Source organism: Lepidochelys olivacea, assembly GCF_965140295.1.
Source record: "Lepidochelys olivacea isolate rLepOli2 genome assembly, chromosome: 3".
In the NCBI taxonomy this organism is placed as follows: Eukaryota; Metazoa; Chordata; order Testudines; family Cheloniidae; genus Lepidochelys; species Lepidochelys olivacea.
This window is the reverse complement of record NC_140413.1, coordinates 148,024,594-148,051,086: the sequence shown is the minus strand read 5'-3', so window position 1 is coordinate 148,051,086 and position 26,493 is coordinate 148,024,594. Positions and strand designations below refer to the sequence as shown.

Sequence of the window (26,493 nt, the reverse complement as noted above, 5' to 3'; positions counted from 1 at the left end):
GTATAATATCTTGGTCCATCCAGAGCTAGGAGTGAGTATTATGTGCGGCCCTGTGGAAAGCTGAGGACATCTTTTTCCTTCTGAGTTCTACTCAGCGCAGCACAGGAAGGACAATCAGGCAATTGATTATGCTCCCTGATTCTGCGTTGGGCCAGTCCCAACAAAAGATTTTGCAACTTTGTCGAAAGCACCATTTAAAAAAATACCTGTGGAAATCTGCCTTGATTATCCCTTTTTTTGTATCTTCTAATTTGCAAATAGCATGAATCTGAAGACTCCCTATTACTGGCAAATGGTATGTCAAGTAAGTAATTTTCACAATAATTTTGCTGACAGTAATGCCAGGAGCAGAGTACATTTTGTTCAGGAGTTACTTCATCATCATTTATACATTCATGGATTTAAAAGATAGCACAGAGTCCCTCTAGTCTATACTTCTTTGTAGCATTTAATTTATAGAACCCATCATCCCAGCACTAATATTTACAGAATTCAAGTTCAACTCATGCTGGCTAGTGTATATTTATTTAATAGCTGTTTTAAAAGAGTAAAGTTCAATGCAATTTTTTTTTGCAATAAGTCCTATCTGAATTTCTAAAAGTTTTATTTGTTTGCTGGTTTATAAATGGGGCTAAATGGGGAATTTCACAGGTGAGTTTTCTAAGTTGGTGCTAATGTTACCACTGGAATCTCTGATCATTTTTTATCCCTGGGGATTTCAACGTTCAGGCAAATGACAGTTCATCTGTGAGGATATGTACTTTCCTGGAACCAATGTGCTCTCTTGGTATTACCTATTGGCTTGTGGAGAGCTCCCATAAAGCAGGCCACATGCATGGCCTCACCTGTGGGTCTGATCTAAACATTTTTGGTGTATAGTTCACCCATGCTGGGTGGGCTATGTAACTATCCATTTCAGCTTGGAAGCTATTTCCCCCTCAATAGCTATATCCAAAGACTGTAGAAATCCACTGGATTTTATCAGTTTCCCTATTGGTGCTGAATCATATTTGTATCCCCTTTCCAGGTAGGGTGTCAATCAGCTCACCATCAGCTATATCCATTTGTTTGAGGAGGCTCTGAACTCCCTGATTCTCACTGTGCCCTATTTGCCTCTTGTGCTTGGAGACACCCATGGTTCAATTTGCAATAATTTAAGTATCTAACTTATTAGAGAGAAGAGAGCAAGGGAGCTGGCTTACAGTATGATCATTTCAAACTACAATATTCTAATTATATATACTTAAATGAAAAAGACCTAATTACTTAAAAAATATGTTAAAAAGCATTATTTAGCTTGTAAAGTCAAGCTTTTGAAAGTTAGGAAATGCCATATTTATAGTTGCTTGAGAAACTTTAATTCTGCCCCCTTATTTACCATCCTTTGCACTGAATAAGGACAATGTCCTTGCAGCAGATCGCACACTCACCGCCATGGTACCTCCTGCTGGTCAGTCGGGGAATTTGCTCTTTTCCAGCCCTCGAACTGCCCCCTGCTGGCCGGTGTCTCTCCTGCCTCAGGTCCCATGTCCCTCCCGGACCCTGGTGCCCCTTTCCCTGGGGTTCTGCCCACAGCAGTACCCCCACACTCTGCGTCTCCCCTCTTAGGGGAAGTCCCAACCCCTTAAGTCCACCTTGCCTCAGTGGCTACTGTCAGACTAGCCCCCTTTCACTGAGGAAAACTGCAGTCTGTAATGTCCACACATCATTGGCAAGGGGGTTGGACCAGCTGCCTCTGCCTATCTCCAGGCTGCACCTCTGCGGCTCCGGTACCTGCTTAGGCCTTAAACAAGTCCTCAGCTTGGGGAGTTGCCGGGCTGGAACTTCCCAGCTTCTCTTGCCCTTCCCCAGCCCTGCTTCAGGTACCCTTTGCTCCCAGGCAGCTAGGCCCTTCTTACTCCAGGGCTGGAGTGAGACTGACAGCCTTCTGGCCCAGCAGCTCTTTTATAGGGCCCAGCCTGGCTCTGATTGGCTGCCCCCCAGCCTTTTCTTATTGGCTCTTGGCCCCAGCCCTCTCCCAGGGCTGGCGTGGGATGACCACCCCACTACAGTCCTGTAGAAAAAATCGTATGTGATCATGTAATTAAAGACTGAACTATAATGCATACACATGAGGGGGGCAAATTAAGATTATGCAGGCAACCCCAAATCTGTCATTTCCTACTTTTGTGTACTTGATTTCACAACATAAATAATGTTGTTTTAACATAGGGTTTTTAAATGTAATTTTCTAGATTTCTTTAAAGGGGAAAGACTAAAAACAAATTCTGCTAAGTGCAACTGTAATAACCATTCCATCACATATCATCAATAGGGTTTGAACCAGGAACTTTCAGCATCCAGTGCCACCATTTGAGCTACAGGACTAAGTGCATTGGTTAGCAGCAGCAGAAGGGTTTTATCTCAGAGGAAGGATGGAGCGCTGCTCACTCCAGATCCTGGATCCTGGAGGGGTCGATAGGGAGACACCCAGCATTAAAGTTTAATATACAAGCAGCATAATCTTGAGAGCTCACTGAGTTTTCAAGCTCCATTGGCATGGCATTCATATAACTCCTCAGCAGAATTTAGAGAATTTTTTAAAAAGTTTTAGCATGCTTCCAAATGCAGCAATAACTACTCAAAAGCCACCTGTTTCATTCTTTGCACTCTTTAGTAAATCTAGAACTCTGAAGGCTCTGAAAGTGAGAAGACAAACCAAACACCTCCATCTCAGAGATATTAAGGGGTAATGTTCCACCAGGAAATGCTCATAAACCTTTGTGAAAAATTATTCAATATGGCTCATTTTACATCTATGTGTATCTGAACTATTTTATTGAAGTTTGTCACACCCAACTGGGCAGATCTGGCCCAAAGGTCAAAATCCAACAACAATGCTCCCTCTACACTCGCTTCTTTAAGGAAGGTGGAGCCCCGAGGCAGCTGCAGGTGCCCTTGTTGGCAAACCTGGGGGAGATGTCACAGGTGCTATACTTACCCCACAACCCATTCTGCCTACTGGCTTCGGAGTATGTCTTTCCCCTATCTATTCCTAATAGTACTGGTCTGACAGAACAGAAATCTCTGTCAATGAATTTCAGGTTTGCCAACAGGGGCTGCTGCCTCAGGAAGAGAGTTGGCAGTTCCACTCCTTAGATACCATCAGGGTCTATATCGACCCCTCTCCTTGCCCTTTCTCAAGCTAACGATGGCCAAACGCAGATCTGTCTTTGAAGGTATGTCTTATACTGTAACTACTTAGGACTTATAAAATATTGTACCAACTGGACCTCAGATGCTAATCATGTTGGAATGGAACTCCCTAAGGAGTTAATAGAAATTATTATAGGAATATGGCATTTTAAAACAAACAAGTCTTTCTTGTATATAAGGATCAGACGGATTTTGCTTACTTTTAATGTAAGAGTCTATGAGCTGGCTATGTGGCAGTTCTTAGGCTTTAACTACTGCAAATTGATGCAATTCTAGCTTCTGAAGATGGAAAGACTAAAATATGCCACAAAAGCAAATAAATATTTAAAATATAATATAAAATACAATCTCAGAAAAGCACTTTTATACCAAACAAATGCAAGTAAAACAACTGTCATTTTCTTTCAATCAGTGATGCAAGGTGTAAAAGGAAAAAATATTTTGAGCCAAAAAATGGGTCTAAAATGGAATCTAAAAAACTACCACATGAAATAAAATGTTTGGCTTCTCTCATTATTCTTTGATTTGACAATTATCAAGATCTTACATGGTTTGGAAACTTCTGCTGCTAATAATATAGAACAATAATATAAGATTTCAGAAACCATCACCTGATATTGCCAATCTGACTGACTATCATATGAGAAAAGGTGAGGGTATAGGGTTTTGTGGGTAGTTTATTTTGTTGCTTTGAATTATTAGCTGGTTATGTTAATTTCAATGTTGTTTATTATGTTGCTGTGTGGTTACTCTTGTGTGGCTTGAGATTTTAATTAATTGTCAGTGCACCCAAAACTGTGGATATGCTTTTTTTTGTTTGCATCTAAATATAAACATCTAAACAAACTAAAATGGATTTATAGAGTAGTGAAATAAACAGATAACTGCATATGGAAGCTGTCAAGGTTCCTCCCCCACTCTGAACTCTAGGGTACAGATGTGGGGACCTGCATGAAAAACCTCCTAAGCTTATCTTTACCAGCTTAGGTCAAAACTTCCCCAAGGTACAAAATATTACACCCATTGTCCTTGGATTGGCCGCTACCACCACCAAACTAATACTGGTTACTGGGGAAGAGCTGTTTGGACGCGTCTTTCCCTCCAAAATACTTCCCAAAACCTTGCACCCCACTTCCTGGACAAGGTTTGGTAAAAAGCCTCACCAATTTGCCTAGGTGACTACAGACCCAGACCCTTGGATCTTAAGAACAATGAACAATCCTCCCAACACTTGCACCCCCCCTTTCCTGGGAAATGTTGGATAAAAAGCCTCACCAATTTGCATAGGTGACCACAGACCCAAACCCTTGGATCTGAGAACAATGAAAAAGAATTCAGTTTTCTTACAAGAAGACTTTTAATAAAAATAGAAGTAAATAGAAATAAAGAAATCCCCCCTGTAAAATCAGGATGGTAGATATCTTACAGGGTAATTAGATTAAAAAACATAGAGAACCCCTCTAGACAAAACCTTAAGTTACAAAAAAGATACACAGACAGAAATAGTTATTCTATTCAGCACAATTCTTTTCTCAGCCATTTAAAGAAATCATAATCTAACACATACCTAGCTAGATTACTTACTAAAAGTTCTAAGACTCCATTCCTGGTCTATCCCCAGCAGAAACCAGCATATAGACAGACACACAGACCCTTTGTTTCTCTCCCTCCTCCCAGCTTTTGAAAGTATCTTGTCTCCTCATTGGTCATTTTGGTCAGGTGCCAGCGAGGTTACCTTTAGCTTCTTAACCCTTTACAGGTGAGAGGAGCTTTCCCCTGGCCAGGAGGGATTTCAAAGGGGTTTACCCTTCCCTTTATATTTATGACAGAAGCTATATTCACAGCTTTTCAGCTACTCTCACTAGTGTGAGGCTACTTCTTTCTAAATTCACAGCAGAAAACTGTTTCTCTCTACCATAATACACAACCATTAACATATACTGAAATCAAGTTTAGGCAGAAAAAGTTTGTTAGGAATAGAAGATAAACACCTTACTTCCTCAAATCGACTGCATGACCTTTTAACGCGCAGAACATTTCTTCAGATCAAGCCAGTAGACACTTTGTAATGCCTAACTCATAATTAATCACATTCTCCACCTTTTAAGACCAAGCTTGTCCTTGAGCTGCCCACATGATGGGACATGAACCAAGGCAACAAGCTGGGCATCTATACAACCATTCTTTACGAAAACTAACTAAAAACTCTTCTTATTGTGCAAAAGTACATAAAATGTAATAAATTAAACATTAAAAAAATGTCACTGATCAGAATGCAATTCTGAGTGCCAGCTTCTCAAGAAGTGTGTTCTGAATAGAAGATTGGAGGAAGGGATCTGTCAGTTTATATTGGCTATACTCTCTGTTATATCTAAATCTAGCAGAGTTCACAGAGCATTTTTTATCTGAAAAGAAGCCATGATGTGGAAATAGCATTACATAATTCTAAATGTGAGTCAGGTTCAATTTTTTTTTTATAAACAGGAAACCATACTAAATATTGACCGTCTTGTTTGTATGAAAAATATCTTGTTTTTTATTATTTTGACTTATCTGTTTTGACATGTAAGATCCATCCAGACATCATACAAAATATTTCCAAAATTTGAAACTATGTTTTCTCTATGCTATCTGTTTACAGTTTTACTCACAATGGAAAGGTGATGCAAGTTGATTCTGGCCCATTCTTAGAGGCAATGAATCCTCAGCGGATTGTTCTCCTGAAATCACTTTCTTTGCTGGATAATATTTGGGTTTGATCACATATTCTTGTGTCTGGCCATGATGAAGATTCATCATCAAAGTCTGAGATGAAAGTGGTATCATTCTGTTTAAGGAAAACAAAAAGGTGAAATTAATAAATTAACCATACAAGCAAACACACACAGAGAGGAAACTATTGATAACGCATCTGTACTCATTTTAAGGTCTTAAAATAAAGTTTGGAAAACTTATTGGATTAAAAAAGTCTTTGGCTTTGAAACATAGCAACTGAGTTTCTATTCATTCTACCTGGTCACGCCTCTAGCAGTCTCCTGGCCTTGTCAGTCTATAGCTCATCCTACAAAGGGGATCTATTAAACTTGTGGAGACTGTCTTATGATATTCCTACTAAGTAGTGACATCATTTAACAGATTACCAAAAAATATATATAGCTGAGGAGGGGATCTCTCCTCAGAACTCCAAGTCAGAACTCAATTTTGTTAGAACGTAGGAATTTCCAGATTGGTTCAGACAAGTAGAAATGCATCTCGGCCATTCTCTTGTTTCCTACAATGAGTGGTACCAAGTACTTCAGCTAAAGATACAAGAAATAATGAAATAACTTGCTCATTAGGGAAGTTTCTTCCTTGGTCAGTTAGTGGTTGGCTTATGAGCTAAAGCATTTAGGTTTACAATCACTTTACACATTTTTAACCTCTTTAATGGACCTCTCTACTTAAACCAAGTCTAAATTTGGCCCAGAATGACTAGTCCACTATCAAAATAAAAGAAAGAAATATATTCAGTGAGCCCTCCTTTTTAATTTGAATTAACAGTGAAAATCTTTACCATTTAAGTGTGTTTTAAAGGAGGTATTTTTGTAATTATTATTATTACCCCTTTTTGACCCAAGCAGCTAGTCAAAGCTCAGGGCCCTAGGGATGTCCCAACTGGGAGCAGAAATTTATGAAGAAGTCCGGTAAATTCTTTGATGCATCTTGTTTATTTGCAAGGAATGTACAAAGACCTGCTTCTCTGAAGGCAGCAGGAACCAAAAAATGGGACAACTTCTTTGCTTATAGCCCCAAGCCACTTTAGCCAGCACCAGAGCCGGAATCTTACTCTCGGCTTCACCAGGGTCACACCATGCTTACAGGCTGCTACTTGGCTTTCTTCCTGCCTCTGATGAAGTGTTTTCACCTTGTATGTCTGTTTTCACTTCATCTGTTTCGCCCAAGTTGTCAGATGGTTACAATCCCTTCAAAAAATTTTGCCTTCATCTATGATCACTGAGTATGAGAGAGGTAAGCTTCTTTGATCACTGTAGAGTTGACTGACCAGTGCCCATCTTTCCAAATTCTCACCAAGTCTTTGTTTTTTAACTGTGCAAGGGATCTTTCTCCCTTGACTGTACTTTCCCACTCATTTCCTCACTATTACTCCTTTCTTTTTGTCCCATATCTGGTACTCAAGTATTTAGACATCTGTTGTAAAGTTTAGCAGATGATTTCCACATTTCAGCAATGTAGCTCTATAACTGAGTGGTACTAAAGATGGATCTTGGTCTTGCATCCAGTGCTTTTTTGAGCAAGTTCTTCACTATACATACTCCACATTCAATGAATCCATTGGCTTGAAGTTATCTGGGACTAGATGTCTTATGATGAATGTTGTACATTTTAGCAAAGTCCAGAAATTCCCGATTTTTGAACTGTGATCTGTTGTCCATTATTATTGTTTTTGGAATTTCATGACATGCAAATACAGATTTAATGTGCCTACAACTGTTGCTGCTGTGGTGTCGTCAAGCATGACTATTTCCAGGAAAGCGGTCAAGCCGGTCCATTGTAACCAGGTGATTATGTCTTCCAGGTTAAACATGTCAATTCCTACTTTTTCCCATGGAGCTGCAAGATTTTTATGCAATATCACTAGTTCTTTCTGCTAAGATTCTCTGTACTTCTGACATATTCCAACCTGCTCGCCATTTCTTCAGTGTCAATATTTATTTGTGGCCAGAATACAACATCTCTAGCTCTCTTTTTGATTTAGTCATTCCTAGGTCCCCTTCATGTATTTGTTCCAATGTTTTCCTTCACATCACTGTGGGAACCACGATCTAGGTCCCCTTCAAGAGGACTCCTGAGATTGCTGAAAGCTCATTTTTATAGCGGGAACAGGCAGTTGGGAAGTATTAATTTTGTCCCTACCTTTATGTATCACTTGTATCACTGCTTGCAGCGTTTCGTCTTTAGCTGCTTCTGTCTCCAATTCATGCCATATGCCTGGAGATACATGTGAATATGATAAAAGTGTCGTGCTGTATGTTCACTGATTGATCCAGATATCAGATTGTGTATTGTCAGATGGAGCACATGCTCTTGAAGGTGTGTCTACCATTACTAAGTGGCATCCAGGTAGGAACTCCAGGCTGACGACATACTTCTGTATTTATAAAAGTAGTTACTGCATCCTTAGTGCTGCTTCTCCAAGTCCTTTTTTCTGTATTGCAATCAGTGGTTTGTGATCAGTTTCTGCATTGAAGCTACAACCAGAGAGAAAGTTGTGAAATCTTGTACACCCATATCCCAGACCTAGTGTCAATTTTACAATTAGTGTATACATCTTCTCTGTGGCTGTCAAAGCCCACATGCTGACAGCTAATTAGTTCCATGGCACTGTAATAATACTGTTCCCAACGTTCCTTTGAAGGCAGCTGTGGAGAGTTTGAGGTCTTTCAGTGGCTCAAAACTTGCAGCACTAGAGCGAATGACAGAATGTCCTTTAAATTACTGAACTCTTTTTCAAGACCTGGTATCCATGCCCATTCAATGCCCTTATGAAGCAGCTGTCTTAGGTATGAATTTGCTGACACAATTCAACATGCCTACAGCCTCTAACTTCCCTTTTTATCTTCAGGTCTCCATATGTTCAGTTTTGCAAGACTCTTTGATTCATCAGGTAAAAGTCTTTTGGAGGTCATTCTTTATGTCAACTATGTTATTTTGAAACTGACATTTGACCTTTTCATTTTAAGGTTATTACCTCTTGCAATCTCTCTTCAGTCATCCCAGATGTTCAATGTTTGCAGTGTTGTTGTAGCCATGCTGGATCCAGGATATTAGTGAGACAAGGTGGGTGAGGTAATATCTTTTATTGGACCAACTTCTGCTGGTGAAAAAGACAAGCTTTCGAACTAAACAGAGCTTGTAAGAAGTTGGTTCAATAAAAGAAATTACCTCACCCACCTTGTCTCTCCCAAATGCCCAAAGGCTGTATTGCCCCAAATTATGATGTCATCAATGTACACTTTCACACCTGCTAGACTGTCCAGCATCCAGATCATTGTACAGTGAAATACTCCTGGAGTCTTATAAGTTATTGGGAGGCAAACATTTCCTGTGATTACATCTTCACATGATGCCATTAATACTTTCATATCTAGTTCTTTGTCGTTTTTCTGACTCTCTCTTGTATACATCCTCTTAACAAGACTAAGCACCTCAAGCATGTGTAAACCCAAGACTGGTTGCTTGCCTCTGTGTACCACCACAAACTCTTGTTTTATCAATTTCCGTTTATCTTTAACAGTCGATGTGCACTCTCCCAATACTAGAATTGTTGCTCCATTATAGTCTTTCACAGACACTTTTGCCTCTTCTGCTTTTTTATGCTCCTTACATCTGTCAGTTTCTGTTATGTTTACTTGTGCCTCAGTGTCTATCTTGTATGTCATACATGTGCCATTTGTTCACATTTTAATTAGTCGATCTTTTGCATTTTCAGACTCCTCTGTTATTGTGCTTAAAAATAGCTCTTGCTCTTCACTTGAGGAAACCTTTCTGCAATTAATACGTGCACTTTTTTGCCTTCTCTGCACCTTTTAGCATAATGGTTGGGTTTATAACTATTTCTACATATTTGCCAGAATGCAGGGCATTTCCTATACTCAGAATGGTTGCCACATTCCTGGAATTGTTTCCTGCTTTCCAGGTTTTGGTCTTTGGCCAATTTAATTTCTGTTAACTTTTCCCTTCCTGGTTTAGCTATCGTACTCACAGTCAAATGCTCTATGCCTTTCTCTAGGCTTTTTATTTGTGCTTTTTGCTGCTTGGAAAATACATATTGCCCTTTCTAGTGTCAAATCCATCTCCCTTAGTAACCATTCACAGACACTTTTATTGTTATACCCCAGGACAATCTGGTCTTTAAATCAGAGAGTTTTAATATTCCATATTCGCACAACTGACTTTTTAGTTTTAAGTCTGTAACAAACTCCTCCGTTGCTTTTCTTTCATTCTGTGTTCTCATCCAGAACAGCGCTCTCTCTCTCAAGTAACATTTTACTAGGAATACAATGATCCTCAAAACATTTTCATTATTTCTGCAAAGCTTTCCTCTCTTTCCCCACTACCTCTGTATGGAATGCATTGTGTACATTTAGGGATTCTGTGCCTCTCACCATTAAGAGAAGAGCAATCTTTTGCTCCTCCTCCAGTTAGTTGCCCCTATGGCCTTCATATACAGCTGAAATCGCTGCATTCAGCATTTCCGCTGATTCTCAGGGCTGGTGGGGCAGTTACATGAAGTTGCACGGGCTCTGTAGCAGCCATTTCAATGTTACCTCCCTCTGGATCTTCCTGCATGCTGTGCCTTCCACTTCTGGTCACACACAGTATCCTAGCCCTGCTCTACACTATGAACTTATGTCAATATAAGTACATTGCTCAGGGGTGTAGAAAATCCAAACCCCAAGCAGTGAAGTTATACTGACCTAATCCCTCAAAGTAAACAGTGCTATGTTGATGGGAGGGCTTCTCCCATCAACATAGCTATCACCTCTCAGGGAGGTGGAGTACCTAATCTGATGGGAGTGGAGGTAGCATCTTCACACGGAGCACTACAGTGCTGTAAATGTAGACATGCCCTTACTGGCAAAGCAGATCACTATCAGGATAAACCTTTTATTGTGAATATAACAGGTAACAACTTTCTACCACTCTGTGTGGCTGAAGCCTGCAACTGCCCTTTCCTTGGCTTGTTTCTGCCCCAGCAGGAAGTGTGTACCAGAAGACCAAAGACTGAATAAACAGTGTACAGGAAGTGTGGCATCTGTACACTTCCTAGAAAGCTTATGTCATATAAGGAACATTCAGAGAGATTTGAAGGGAGACTCCTTGAGCTGCAGGACTATACTGAGGTCCCAGGCAGAAGATGGCTCTCTAACAGGTGGTTAAGCGAGCAATAGCCATTTGAGAAACTTTGATACCATGGAAAGAGAGGAAACCAAGCATGAAAGCTGGATGGCAAAATCAGACTGCTGTGAAGTGAACATCATTGGAGCTGAACAACAGGCTGGCTTGTTTTAAATGTAACTAAAAGTCTTGGATCTTCAGTAGCAAACCCTGGACCTGGTATGTCCCCATATCAAGAACCTCTTCCATTCAGATGAGTATGTCCTTCTGGTAGATGTTTTCCTTCTCTGATTCAGGATTTCCTGGATGTGCTGGGAGCAGTCTCTAGCCATGGTACTTAACCAGCCAACTGTCATACCGTCAGGTGCAGTGACTCTAGGTCTGGATGGAGTATCAGGCTGTGGTACTGTGAGACGGGTCTAGGTAGTCTGGCAGCTGCATAAGAGGCTGATGGGACATCTGCAGCAGCTCTATTGGCCAAAATTGTCTCTGTCAGAGCTATGAGAATGATCATGGCTTTGTCTCTTTTGATCTTGGAAATTATCCTGGGAATTAGGGAAACTGGTAGAAACGCAGAGAGTAGGCCTTTGTTCCAATGCAAAAGGAAAGTATCTGGTAACAGTCCTGTACTCAGGCCTCCTCTGGACCAGTAGCTCTGACACTTGACTTTATCCTCACAAATGATGGAACATCGATTCTGTGATGGATCTGTGCAATAACCATTTGTGATTGGTCATTGACTGCCCACACAGGAAATCCATTAGGCTGCTGCTGACTCACAGGAGATGAAGGATGAACAGGGATCAGCCTCTTCTGATGGCAGAATTTGACAGCATCCAGGCAGAGGGACGAGAAGCAGGCACCTAAGTAGGGACAGATGTGAATTCCCTGCCTTCTCAGGTGGGCTATTACCACTGCTAGGCATTTCAGAAAGACCAACAGTACTGGGGAGAGTTTGGGTGCAAACACCTTGTAGTGGTAATGCTTTGACCACACTGTGAATTCTCAAGTGCTTCCAGTGGGCCAAGTGATTGGTTATGTGGAGGTATGCATCTCACTAGTCAAGAGCCATGAACCAGTCTTGAGCCTGCAGAGGTGAAGTAATGGAGTCTTCTTCTAAAGTGGCATATGTATTTGTCCAGTCTCCTCCGGACTAAGATAGCCCCCCCCCACACACACACACACACCCCTTTCTTCTTTGGGATAAAGAAATATTGGGAATAGAAGCCTCTTCCCCTGTACTCCTGAAGGATCTCTTCTAGATAAGTGCATCCCTTGACTTGCAAGTCCTTGAGGAGAAGGATTTACACACCAAATATTTATCTGGGATGAGACTCTCCCCCAGGCAGAGTAGGTATCAACTATGCTGGTTGCCCAGGGGGGATGAGTCCATTGTAGTTCAGTCACTTTTTGTACCCTAAGAATTTAAAGACTGTCCTGGCAGTAGGAACCAGGCACCTTACCCCACTGAAAGAGGGTTGTTGTGTCTTTTCCTTTAGAATGTCCAAATTAAGAAAAGAAAGAATAAGGAAGGTGAAGATAGGTTTTCTTTACTAAACTAGTTAAAAAGGGATGGGTTTGAGCTCAGTAGCATTAGCAGGTTCAACCCTTGCTGGGTTCAGTCTTGCTGCCAGGCATGGGAAGAGGAAACTGAGGCAGGGTGGCAGCTGCTCCACACTCTATGTGAGCATTAGGTGGTGGAGGGTGCATGCACAGCCCCATTGGACACTGCTATTCAAAAAAAAAATCCAATCTTGTGTGCATGAGGTGCATGTGCACCTAACAGTGGGATCCACACTGACACGTACTCGAAGAACGTATTTTATGACCTTTCTTCTCTCCCCTTCTCCTCATCTCTTTTGACACCCTCTTACTCAGTCTTCCTATTCACAAACTCTTAAGTCTCATTTGTTTACTGCCTCTAAATAAATCCCTCCTCAAAGCTAATGTACTATGACACCTTTAAGAGATCAACCAATTAGAGATAGGCAAGCTGAGTGACCACTAAGGATATCTAGCTCTTCTTTTAATTATTTATAAACAACAGTACAAATGTATATAAAAATTGCATATATCTTACTGTTTCCCACTCTCCCTGCCCCCAACTTTAAAAAGTTGGCTGTCTTCTCTTACTGTAAGTTCCTTGGGACAGGGCCTGTCTATTACTATGAGTCTGGACAGAACATAGCTCAGTGGGGCCTCTGAGCTTTACTGCAATGTAAATGTTAAATAATACTAATGCTACTATAATACATGCTATTTTGCAAGATTAAAATTAAGAATTGTATAAATCAAGTATGATTTTTAAATAAGATTTCATTTCACATAGATTTATATCGCTGCAATATATGTGCAAGCAAGACTGTAAATAAATTGTCAAAATGGATATTCACTTAAATACATTTGACTAATAAGATCTCCTTGGCTAACGTGTACATGAGCCACATGAACAGATGTTTCATTGTGCCACCTCTCCCTTCAATGCATCCATACAATACCCACAAATATTAATGAGGTTTTGAAAGCACATCAAGGGAGGACTAAACCTCAATGTCACTAAGTAACCTGCATGCAAAAGAAAGTTTTCTTACTCTGATATATAGCATTCCTGGACTGCCTTTATCAAACAGATCTGGCAGGCAGAAATGAAAGCAGCAACATTTGGCATGAAAAGTCCTGTCTAGACTAAATAAGCCAAGCCTGACTCAGGCTGCCTCCTTCTAAATTCATGTTATTTACTGTGAGTCTGATTCTTCCTTGCTCTGCCCCCACGCCTAGTAATAATTAAGGAAAACTGACTTGCCAGAGCAATCTTTTTATATGGCCCCAAAAGACAATTCATTCCCCTCTCTTACACACTACCCCAAAATAAAATGGAAGCGTCAATAACAGAAGATTATTTGATTTTTCTTAAACTCTTGTGATAATTAAGAAACTAGTCAGGCCTGGATTTCAAAAGCATGAAAATATAACCAATATTTTTCCTTCCATTTAAATAAAAAAAATACAGCCTGGCCTCTGACAGCTGTTTTCTCCTTCAGATAAATTGCTTATGTATATTTAAAAATATTGTGGACAAGGTTTAACTTTCAAACTGATACGTGTGTGGGATTTCTTCATATCTTTGTGCTAATAAAATATGGCCTATTTCACAATGTCTTCAAGAGCAGGGAGCGTTCAAAACTTTCCATTCTTCTGTTCAGTCTCATAAAAATTTCATATTAAACTGAAATGTACAGATGAAATCTTGTCACTGAGATACAGTACAAGCATCACAAGATATATATTGTGTTGTATTTGTGCTAGAATAGCAAAGGTTACGTTAACCTTTTCTAATGAAAATGCTAATATCTCAGCAAAAACACTTTCTTCCAGGGTATACTTCACGAACAAAGTCACAGTGCAGGAGCAATCTTTAAACAATATCTGAAAGTTATCACATTAAAAAAAGGAAGTTTCTAGTTTCAGATTTTTTGAGACTTTTCATTCAAAATTTTGTTTTTAAACTGAGATTTTGCACAAAATGTAAACTAGATTTTATTTGAGACAAAAGAAATTGATAGTATGGATTTTTAATACTTTTTAATCAGATAAGCTGCAGTGGCATGGAACTCTAAAAACACTCCAACAAAAAAAAAATTCATTATTCACCATATCTCAGGTAAAAAGATCTGTAATTGAAAAGCTCTCTAAATAGGAGTCTATAAAATACAAATGTCTACTTTACCCATAACTACCCCCTTTACACTGATTATGTTCAGTTATACAAGTATATATCTTTTGACACCATTTTAACTCCTTCTTAAACATTCTCATGACCTGCCAAAACCAAATAAATTAACTTCAGTTTTCTTCAGCTTTACATTTCAGGACACAAGCACCTTTGCTGGACAAGAAGAGCATCCACAAACACAACTCCATCTCTTCTTTCTCTGCTTAACTCAGATTTCCTGTTTAACTCAACTCTCTGTAATCTTGATATCATGCTTGACCATGAAATCTCTTCCTCTCTCATTTTCAGCATCTGTAAATCTGTCTTATCTCTTCTGCAACACTTTCCATATAAATAACTTTCTCAAGTCCACTTTCTCTGAAACGGTCAACAATATCATAATTTCCTTGAGTACTGTAAATCTTTTCCCTTTGGTCTCCCAAAATCTCAGCCCTGCAGGCTCCAGAATGCTGAATATGCAGAATACTGCTGTCGACCTGTGCACATGTAGAAAGATGAAGAATCATAGCACTCCATCCTCAAGAAGCTACACATAAGACCTGATCTCTCACTACTTTCTTCCCCTTCCTATCTGCTCATCTATCCCACATCTCCTTCCTTGCTAATCTCAACAGTATTTATATGAAAGCCTATTTCTCTGCAACTTCTGACATGTGGAACAGCCCTCTTGTTGCTTTCTGTCTCATGGACAAGGCCCTACGTAGCCTGCAGCAAGGTGACCTTAAGTTTTGTGAGGAGATTCCTAGATTTTGTGGCATTGTGTTGCAACACACTAGAAATTTGGTAACTTTTGTTTAAATGTTTCAAAGTTGAGGATTTTAATTAATTAAATATGAAAATTAGTGACGCAATCAGTATGTAGTCACAGTGTTATTAATTTTATATTAATTATATTATATACAATTTATTTTACACTGTTCCCACACTATCAGTTTTCAATTGAGCCAATATTTTTATGTTAAAAAATAGTAACTCCACCACTTAAGTTGTTTAAGGGAAAACTAAAGCTTTTAGCAACTTGGTGGGGAGCAATTGGGTCTTCTGACAATTGGGGAGGCAAGAGAGGCAGTTAGTGACTGTAGGATAAACAAATTAGTTGGATGTTTCTTGCAAGTGACCAGCAGTGAAACAGTTAACAGTGTTAACATTTAAACTGTCATCTTTAAATTTCAGATTAAACAATTTACTGTGAGGATTGAGGTAATTCAGAGCTCAGAGCTATTGTTTTATACTGTAGATTTAGGCAGAAGACACCGCATCAGCAAAACTCAGGCTATGTCTATACCAGTGGTGGACAACCTGTGGCCCGTCAGGGTAATCCGCTGGCAGGCCGTGAGACAGTTTTACACTGACCGTCCGCAGGCAAAGCCGCCCGCAGCTCCCAATGGCCACAGTTCGCTGTTCCCGGCGAATGAGAGTTGCAGGAAGCTGCGGGGAGCAGGGATGTGCTGGATTACATTGACGCAGACTAGGAACTGTTTAGTTTGTGCCCACCCAGAGGAATTACAGTGCAGCACTTCCAGGCACACTGCTATTTACACTACTGTAGTCTGAACTTCAGGGCAATGCAGACAAGTCTTAAATTCACATTTTCGAAGTTATCTTTGCAACCATAAGGGTAAACAACTTTTTCTTTTAAATTAAATTTCTGATTCTACAGCACAGTTGTGATGCAAGGGGTGAATTCTGCAACCAAGCCGAGCTCATAGACTCTCTGGCTCTTCTCATGGCTCACCTGAAAATATAACTTTTTCCATTCTCTATAATAATTATTTTCTCTCTCTCTGCTTAATATTAATTTTACAACTGTATTATTTATCTCTATATAGCCTTTGGGGATATTGTAGCTATGAAACAGTCTATGCCACTTGGCTATGTATTTAGAGCTTGATAATTTGATGGAAGGAAAATTAATACTGTACAATACTAGAAAGCTACCTTAGAGAAAGCGATTAAACAATCCCCTTTAGGCAAGTTGGTTGTTCTTATGTCAAAAAAGGAAAGTGAAAAGCCTCTACAAACTTTAAGTAAATAAAGCTATAGTACAACAAAAGAAAGGATGAGTAAGGACACTGTAATAGAGAGGGAAAGAGTAGGAAAGTAATATAATACCAGACAAAATAATACCATAAAGGAGCAAGATCCCTTCCACAGTTGAAAAACAAAGACTGGATGAGATTTTGGCAAGATGGGCACTGACCAGTCAAAGCTACAGTGATCAAAGAAGTGTCACCTCGCTCATAGTCAGTGATCACAGATGAAGGCAAAATCTTTTGAAGGAATCATAACCATCTGACAACTTGGCGGGCACAAATGAAGTGAGAGCAGACATACAGGGTGAAAACACTTCACAAACTGACGCTGTTATTAACCATGAGACTAAACAGTCAGTTAAGACAAGGGTTTATAAACTGGAGGGAATGTCCTTACGATACCTTTTAGGAACTTCATGGTAGTGAGGCGTGTAACACCGTGCAGCTCTCCACCACAGGCTAAAAGGCATTATTAATTCCCATGGGGTACATTTGGCAGCTAATAGACAGATTAGATGTCTTCAACAAGAAAAGGTTTTCCAGGATAGGAGGGATTCCCAGTTCCTCAGAAGGTAAGTGGCACTGCTGACTCCACAGGGAGAAACACTTCCACTCGGTGTGATAGCATTTTCTTGTAGAGGGTCTCCTGCTATTGTTAAGGATGGACTGCATATCCTCTTGGCAGGCTCTCTCTACACTCATTGTCCATCATGTCACCAGATGGCGGGAAGCTGGGATAGGGAATTTAGTCCTGCCCTTGTTCAAGACAGTAGATCTGTGAAGGGTTGTAGGTGAATGAATGGGCCAGAGACCAACTGCAGGATAGTGATGAACCAATATTGTCTCAGCCACCAGGGAGCTACCTGGATCACTGCTGCCCTGTCCAGTTTGATTTCCCTGAGGATACCGGGGGGGAGGGGGGGAGGAAGCAATGAACACATCAGTGGGTCCAACTACTGCACCAAGGTGTGTCCTCTGGAGTTGAGGTTCTGGGCAGCTCTTGAGCAATGTGTCAGGCACTTTTTCTTCTTGTGAGTTGCAAAAAGGTCCCAGGATAGGACACCCCATTGATGACAGACATATGGCACTAAGCCTGGGTAGAATTCCCACTTGTGAACCCTATGGAAATGCCTACTGAAGCTGTCCACTAGGGAGTTCATAACTCCTGGCATATGTACTGCTGAGGGGGTAATCTGATGCCAGACACTCCAATTCCAGTACTAGACCAATTCTCTGCAGAGTAGGGTGGACCTCACTCCACTCTGTTTGTTTATGTAACAGATAATGGTCATGATATCTGATCTGACCTACATATGTGTGGACTCAATAAGAGGTAGGAATGTTTTGCATGCATCACATACTGCCTGAAGCCCAAGAAGATTGATTTGCAGCCTGGATTCCTGTGGGGCCCAGGAACCCTAAGCTGTCTGGTGGTCTAATTGTGCTCCCCATCCCAGTAAGGAAGCATTCCTTACTGTGTGTCTTTGTAGATGAAGGTGTGGGAATGAAGGGTCACATCAACACATACTTTGTCCCTGGTCTCCCACCAGGTTAGCAACGTCAGCACATTCCAGGGTAGCAAGACCTTCTTGTCCAAGGAGTCCCTCTTTGGAGCACAGAACGTCCTCAGCCAGACCTGGAGGCACCATAGGTGCAGCCTTGCAAAAGGGGTGACAAAAATGAATGTGTCCATATGGCCTAGCAGGACCAGCAGGACTGGATAATCATCTGAGGACTGAGATGGAGCTGGGCAATAAGGTCCCTCATCACAAGGAACTGGTTTTGAGGGAGTAGGCCCTGGCCATGATTGAGTTCAGGCTTGCCCCAATAAACTCTATAACTTGTGAGATAGGAGGGTGTTAAAGTGGACTCTTCCGAATTTAGCTGAAGTCTCACAGCCTGAAATAATTTGAGCCAGGAGCGGACTGCTGCTTCCACTTCCTGATACAACTATCTAGGTAACTGTCAAATCTCTATCTAAGAAAATATTGGGCTTCCTTGTCTGCAGAGGTATGCAGCCACCACAGAGAGTACGTTTGTAAAACCTTTGGGGCTGTTGAGAGGCTGAAGGGGACATATACTTGTCATTCAGTTGTCTGAGGTCCAAGATGGGTCCCCAGCCCATGTTCTTTTTGGGAGTGAGGAAGCATCTTGAATAAAAGCTTTTCCCTTTTGCGATGTGGGGACATGGGCTCTATTGCCCCCAGCAGGAGTAAGGAGTCGGTCTCTGGTTTCAGAATCTTCTTGTGAGAAGGTTCCCTGAAAAGGGATGGGGAGGGAGGTGAGCAGACAGGAACTCTATTATGTAGCCAGTTGACATGATCTCCGAGATCTATTTGTCCAACATGATAGCCACACTGGGAGAAACAGACCAGGTGGCCCCCAAAGGGAGTGGGGGGTAACAGATAATAAAGACACTGGTTGATGGCTTTTGATCATCCTACCAAAAAGCCTTCTTGGTAGGTATATGGGACTGAAGAGGATAGGGCAGTGGTGCAGTGTGTACGCCAAACTGACCCTAACTCATTTTGTAGGGGGCTCATAGGTCTTTTGGTGGAAAAAAGACTGTGGTAGTGGGAGATATCTAGGAGTAACCAGCCTGGAATGATTCCTATGGGGTTCTGGGTTATATATTCCCAAAAGGCAGATGGTAACAAGAGAGTCCTTGAGGAGTACAGTGACTCATCTTCTTTTCTTTAAAATGGTGGTTACCTCGAAGGGGAGATCATCTGCCGTTACTTGAACCTCCTTGGGGAATCCAGAGGACTGCAACCGTGAACCCATCTCATAACCACAGAGGTGGCTACAGAATGTGATGCCAGTCCACTGCATCCAGAGACACTTAGAGGGATATCTTGCTACCAGTTTTCCCGCATCCAGAATGGCCTGGAATTGGGGCCTACATTCCTGTGGCAAGTTATTAGTGAATTCTGAGAACTTGTTGTAATTCGTGAAGTCATACTTGGACATCCACGCCTGGTCATTTGCTATGGGGAACAGCAGGCTAGCCAATGAAAAATTATTTCTGCCAAAGAAATCAAGTCTGTTTTCCTCTTTGTTTGAAGGGGTGGACCAGGGCTGGTGCAGCCTGCTTTGCTCCACAACTCCCTGTACCACCAAAGAAGCTGGGGTTAGGGTGGGAAAACAAAGACCCTGCTCCTTTGCAGGGAATGAAGTATTTCTTCTCAGCCCTTTTTAGGGTAAGAGCACAAGTGATAGGTGTGTGCCAAACTGCTCATTGGGGTGCAGAAAGCCTTACTGATGGGAAGCACTACCCTAGAGGAAGCTGTAGCCTGGAAAAGGAGTTTGTGATAGGATCCCAAACCATCTCTACTGGGATCTGAAGAGATTCAGCAATCTTACACAGGAGGTCCTGGTACTGTCTATAATTGTTCGTAGTGATGGAGAGGGTAGTGTCCCTGCTTTGTCTGTGGAGGCCAAGAAAACCACCACTGGCAGATCTGGCAGTACTGTCTGTTCCTCCTTGACCAAAGCACTTCTGTGGAGACTGTGGTTCCTCTCTGGAAGATGACCATTGTTGGGAGCAACGTCCAGGGCCCTTGTATCCTGGTGCCCAAAAGTACAGATTCCAGGGGCCTAATAAGGTCAGTGGACAGGATCATAAGGGTATGGAGAGGGCCTTATGACAGTTACCATTGACTCCTTGGCCAACAGTGCAGTTTGTCAGGGAGATCACTATCAGCCCTGATGGGTCTTCTAAAGCCAGCCAGATGGCTTTGCACCCTCACTAACTGGCTAAGAATTGATACTGGGTCATTTTGGTCAGATGAGGAGGAGCTGTCAGGCACTAGTGGAAGAGCTGATGATACTGTGTACCCTGACCAATGGATAGGAGCTAGCGAATAAAACAAGAATGGTGCCGGAGCCTCCACTTCTTGGCTGGAGCTCAGGACTGGCAAATGTCAAGTTGACAGTTACGGGATATCTCTCAGCAGAAATGGGACTGAAAGAATCGGAGATTCTGTGTCTGTGTAAACTGCCAGGTTCTTAAGGAAAGCGTAACATGGTCTCACCAGAGGAGCGCTGGCAGGTGTCTTGGGTTTGAGCAAATCCACCAATTTTGTCTTGGAAATGGTGGACTTCTGCCAGAACAGTGCCACCAATGCAGAGGGAATATGGTCCCTTCTGTCTCTGTGTGATGTCAGGGTTGGTCCCACCTATTCAGTTTATGGTTTCATGAGAGCACTGGTACCTCTCAGTACCATCAATTTCAGTCTCTGCTCCCTGTGAGATCCGGATGCACCCATTCTGGGCACAGAGTCCCAGGCAGTTCTAGAGGAAGGGGAGAGATAGATCTCTTTTTCAAGAGTTTGTGGGGTGATTTAACCCCACCTTCTTCAAGCCCCTGTTTAGTGGGGTCCTTGGGCCTGCTGGAAGATTCTGAGCTGGAGGATGCTGGTGTCAGAGGGGCACTTCTCAGAGGCTCAAATCAGGAAGATGGGGAATGGGAGGCCTCAGAGAGAGTCTCAATGTCTGTGGGGTCTGAATTTCCAAGATTGCCTGGTACTTAGAGGAAAGGAACAGCAGGTGTCATACCTTGAGGGGATGTGTGCTTCCCCAAGGCAGTACAAGTGGCGCTTTTGCAGGTTGCTCACCAGGAAGACCCGGGCTCAGGCCAGGCTGGGTTTTTAAACCTGGAACTTTAAGCAACATAATACAAGCCTGAACAGTGGGGGAACTAAGGAGTGGGAACCCTCCCACCCCCAAACTATTTAACTACTACTGATCTAAATCTAAAATACCTAATAAACTATTTAACAATTTATTTACAGAACTGAAGATCAAGCAGCAATGGTAAAAGGCTTTGAACACAGAAGGGTTCAGTCTCAGACTGAGAGCATCAGAAAAGAACTGGAGAGGCGAGCAACCTGCACCACCCTTTTTGCTCTCAGATGGGAGCACAAGGAGACAAAGGGTGCACGTGCTATTTAAGAATTTCCAATCTTGAGTGTCAAGAACCAAAGCCTGCAATAGCACCAGTCTCCGGGCAACCTAAGAAGCGCATCTGGCTGCAGTAGTAGGTTACCTGATGGCTACACCACATGATTAGTTGGAAGAGTCAGCAGACCGGCTCTTAAACCCAGCAGCAGCAGTAGGCCAGCAGCTGCTCAAAGTATTCACCAAAGGCTGTGATAACTTTTGCACTCCCCTGACCCAGGTCATGCTCTGCCTAGAGGCTATGTCCACTCACCTGAAGCTGGCGGGGGCTCACTCAGCTCCAGCTAGCCATGGAAGGCTCCGGGCTCCTCCTGCCATGGGGCGGGGAGAGGGAGCTTGGGGCTGTTCCAGCTGCAGGGGACTCAGGGCTCTGGTGAGTGGGGTGCCTTGGCAGAAGGGGCAGGGCCAGTGGGCTAGCCTCCCCAAAGTGGGGGTTCACCTGCTGCCCATGCTCCCAGCCTTGCTCCAGCCCTACTCCTGCCTTGGCCCCAGCCTTGCGTCACTGTAAGTATTCCAATTCTGACCCTCAGCTCCGATTCCTGGCCACTGCCTCCTCTTCAAAGCACTAGACCTGACTCCTGCTCTAGTCTCTAGATATAACTCCTGCTTCAGCCACTAGACACGACTGCCCATGTCCTGGTCTCTGACACTGGGCACATAGGGCATACACACTGCACACTGAATACAGACTGGGACCAGCACTCGCAGAACTATAATTACACTGAATGAACTGAGACAATTAGGGTTGCCAATTTTGGTCAGCTGTATTCCTTGTGGTTTCATCACATGACATAATCTTTCATTAAGGATTAATCTTTAATTCCTGGAGACTCCAGGACAATCCTGGAGGGTTGGCAATGCTAAAGACAATGGTGCAGGAAATCAGAAGAAAAAGTCCCCAGTTCAGTCTGATCAAAGGTAATTACATGCACTAAGTATTGTGGCCTTGTGTACACAGAAAAGTTTTCTTTTCACTGTAAGGTGTGAATTTAAACTAGCACAGTTATACCAGTATAAACCCCAGTGTAGATGCTTTTCCCAGTACAAAAGTGGCTTTTTTAGTTTTAGTTTATATCACCTGGAAGGGGTTTAAACTAAATTGAAAAAAGCCACTCAAAGCAAAATAAGAGTGAACAGCTGGGGTGTTATGCCAGTATAACAATAACCAATATAACAATAGGTTTCAGAGTAGCAGCCGTGTTAGTCTGTATTCACAAAAAGAAAAGGAGTACTTGTGTCACCTTAGAGACTAACCAATTTATTTGAGCATAAGCTTTTGTGAGCTACAGCTTCATCCGATGAAGTGAGCTGTAGCTCACGAAAGCTTATGCTCAAATAAATTTGTTAGTCTTTAAGGTGCCACAAGTACTCCTTTTCTTTTTGCAATATAACAATATCTTTCTTGTGGAGAAAAGGGCTGTATATCTGTATAAAATACTGTATCAACACCAAAGAGAATTCAGGCACTTTCAAGTATTGTAAGTGCTATACACGTCAAGTGTTTAAATCCCTATTTGTATACAAGACTATATGTTAAAGTTGAGATCTTGGTAGATTTTGAACATTTTTCAGTGCTTATAAAGAGAAGAGGGGTAACCCAAAAGTCCTCCGAAATCCATGCACAACAGTTTGTTTCCTAGCCCTCAAAAGGGGAAAGGTCTCTTAAGAAACAAGAACAGTATCAGTAAGCTTAATATTCACTACTGTACCAGCATAAAGTATCAAAAACAACAGCAAGCAACTCCACAAAGACACTTTGAAATCCATTACAAACAAATCCAACAGGAGATTATCATTCACATGTAATGCCAATATTCAAAGACCAAATATGCTAAAGAACCACTTTGGAAAGGTATTAAATTATAAAAAGGCATAATTAGAAAACTGTAATAATAAAGGAGGAAGGTTTGTTTACTATGCCTTTTCACCTGGGTGTGCGTATAAATTGGCTTTTTTCAGAATGCTATCAGGTTCCAGAAAGTGTGGGCTTCAACACCTTCTTAGAGCATCAAGTTTTAACAACCCACGATAAACAGCAACAGCCAGTAAAACAGGAAAGAAAGTAGAAGCAATTTTCTAGCTCCAAAGCCTATTTTCATTTCAATCACACTTGAAGGCTAGGAAGTATATGATTTTTGTTTTCTTGCCAACTACGCTGAAGGCTCAAAATTAAACTTTTGTATGCAGATTAATTATATCAAAATAGGAATATCAAACCAGAAAAATAGTACTTGCTATGAAGCATCTGGCTGGACTAGAATGTTTTATTTATACTGGAATGATTTAAAAAATTATAAAGTCATTTGTTCAGAATTTATTAATTCAGTTTATAAATTATTATTCAGAAAATTAAACAGAAAAATTAAGCCATCCTTAAACTTCTGCCTTAGAAATGCATGTTGTTCACAATAACACATTACAGAAACAGCTAAAGTAGATTGAATAGCCATAACGTTTTCAAGAAAAAACTACAACAGTATGGAAAATATTGAAAGGGAAGAGTTAAGGTTTAAAAATTTAACATCTGTATCAAATTCTGTTTAGATTAAGATGGAGCATTGCATATTGGGATCTGTAGTCGCAGTGGGCTGAACCTCCATATTAAAGATGTGAGTAGCTGCAATATGCTTCATTTTATGTAAATTAGGTACAGCTTTCTGGCAAGTTGCCACTACAGCCCTCAGCTGAGCAATGATAAAGCACCCCTAAGTGTGGAACAACTGTGACCAGCCAACAGGCTAGTCAAAGTTAGCGTGCAGGCAGCCTCTGTTTAAATGTATTTGAAAACATCACACAAACACAAATTGAAAACCAGCAACCACTAATAATGATTTGTCACTCCCTGCATATCATCATCAAACCATCTGACAAAGTGATGCTTCAAAATTCCAGACTGAATTAGCTAGGTGTCTAATTTATGTTATACAGCCATTAGCCACATATGCATGTTCAAGAGGCTACGCACCGCTCTACTGGCAAAGCACAAGAAAAAGAAAAATGATTAACTATTCTGTTAACTTGTTCACCTTATAAAAAGTTTTATTTTTTATGGAGGTTACCAAAACCAAACCAAACCCAACTCTCCTCCTCCAGCAACATCACTTTCAAAAAAGGCCTGGTGCCAGTCCTATGAAGATTTGTATTAAGAATGTGACCACAAGGCACCAAGAATAAACCCACCATTTAATGGCTGGGTAGCTTAATTATAAGTGTGTCAAGCCTTTTCCTGCTGGCAGTCCAACATAAAGTCTTTACTGAAACAACATTGATCTCTATTCCATATTTCACATTAAGTTTTCCACATCAAAATTTCATGTACTGCTAACACCATAAAAAAAAAACACAAACACATTATTGTACATTCAACTGCTGTAATATGTGCAATAAAATAAATAGATTTTTAGGAAGAAGCATTTCCTAGGATGATCCTATCACCTACTGACCAGTAAACCTTAATTTGGTACTAGAAAAGTCTGTTGAAAAGAAATTAAAAACAGAAGTACAAAATCCCCCAACGAACATAATATGATAATGATAAGACAGCACAGCTGCCGTAAAGGAAAGCCATGCATCACTATTCCATTGGAATTCTCAGGTATGTTAACAGTCAACAAAGAATCCAGTTGATTGATATAATTTTAGGGCTGTCAAGCAATTAAAAAGTTAATTGTGATTAAATTGTGCAGTTAAACAATAACAGAATACCAGAATACAGAATATTTTGGGATGTTTTCTACATTTTCAAATATACTGATTTTAATTACAATACAGAATACAAAATGTACAGTGCTCACTTTATATTTATTTTTATTACAAATACTTGCACTGTAAAAAAACAAAAGAAATAGTATTTTTCAATTCACCTTATACAAGTACTGTAGTGCAATCTCTATCATGAAAGTTGAAGTTACAAATGTAGAAATGATGTGCAAAAAACCTGCATTCAAAAATAAAACAATGTAAAACTTTAGAGCCTACAAGTCCAATCAGTCCTACTTCTTGTTCAGCCAATCGCTCAGATAAACACGTTTGTTTACATTTGCAGAAGCTAATGCTGCCTGCTTCTTGTTTACAATGTCACCTGAAGTGAGAACAGGCATTTGCATAGCACTGTTGTAGCCAACATTGCAAGATATTTACATGCCAGATGTGCTAAAGATTCATATGTCCCTTGATGCTTCAACCACCATTCCAGAAGACATATGTCTATCCTGAGGACAGGTTCTGCTTGATAACGATCCAAAGCAGTGCAAACCGATGCATGTCCATTTTCATCATCTGAGTCAGATGCCACCAGCAGAAGGCTGATTTTCTTTTTTGGTGGTTTGGGTTCTGAGCCTCAGAGTGTTGCTCTTCTAAGATGTCTGAAAACATGCTTCACACCTCATCCCTCTCAGATTTTGAAAGGCACTTCAGATTCTTAAATCTTGGGTCAAGTGCTGTAGCTATCTTTAGAAATTTCACATTGGTATCTTCTTTGCATTTTGTCAAATTTGCAGTGAACATGTTCTTAAAATGAACCACATGTGCTGAGTCATCATCCAAAACTGCTATAACATGAAATATATGGCAGAATGCAGGTGTCATAAATATAAAGAGAAGGGTAAACACCTTTAAATTCCTCCTGGCCAGAGAAAAAACCCTTTCACCTTTAAAGGGTTAAGAAGCTAAGAT

General features: G+C 41.1%; 1 protein-coding gene across 7 annotated transcripts in view; it reads right to left on the bottom strand.

Annotated features, from left to right (window-relative positions):
• Positions 1 to 26,493, bottom strand: part of LTBP1 (latent transforming growth factor beta binding protein 1) — a 377,380-nt gene that overhangs the window by 254,802 nt on the left and 96,085 nt on the right. For all 7 annotated transcript variants that reach the window (XM_084625002.1, XM_084624994.1, XM_084624997.1 and 4 more), the window contains exon 4: positions 5,847 to 6,022. In XM_084625002.1, the coding sequence (XP_084481128.1) occupies positions 5,847 to 6,022 (176 nt within the window). The remainder of the gene's footprint in view (positions 1 to 5,846; positions 6,023 to 26,493) is intronic.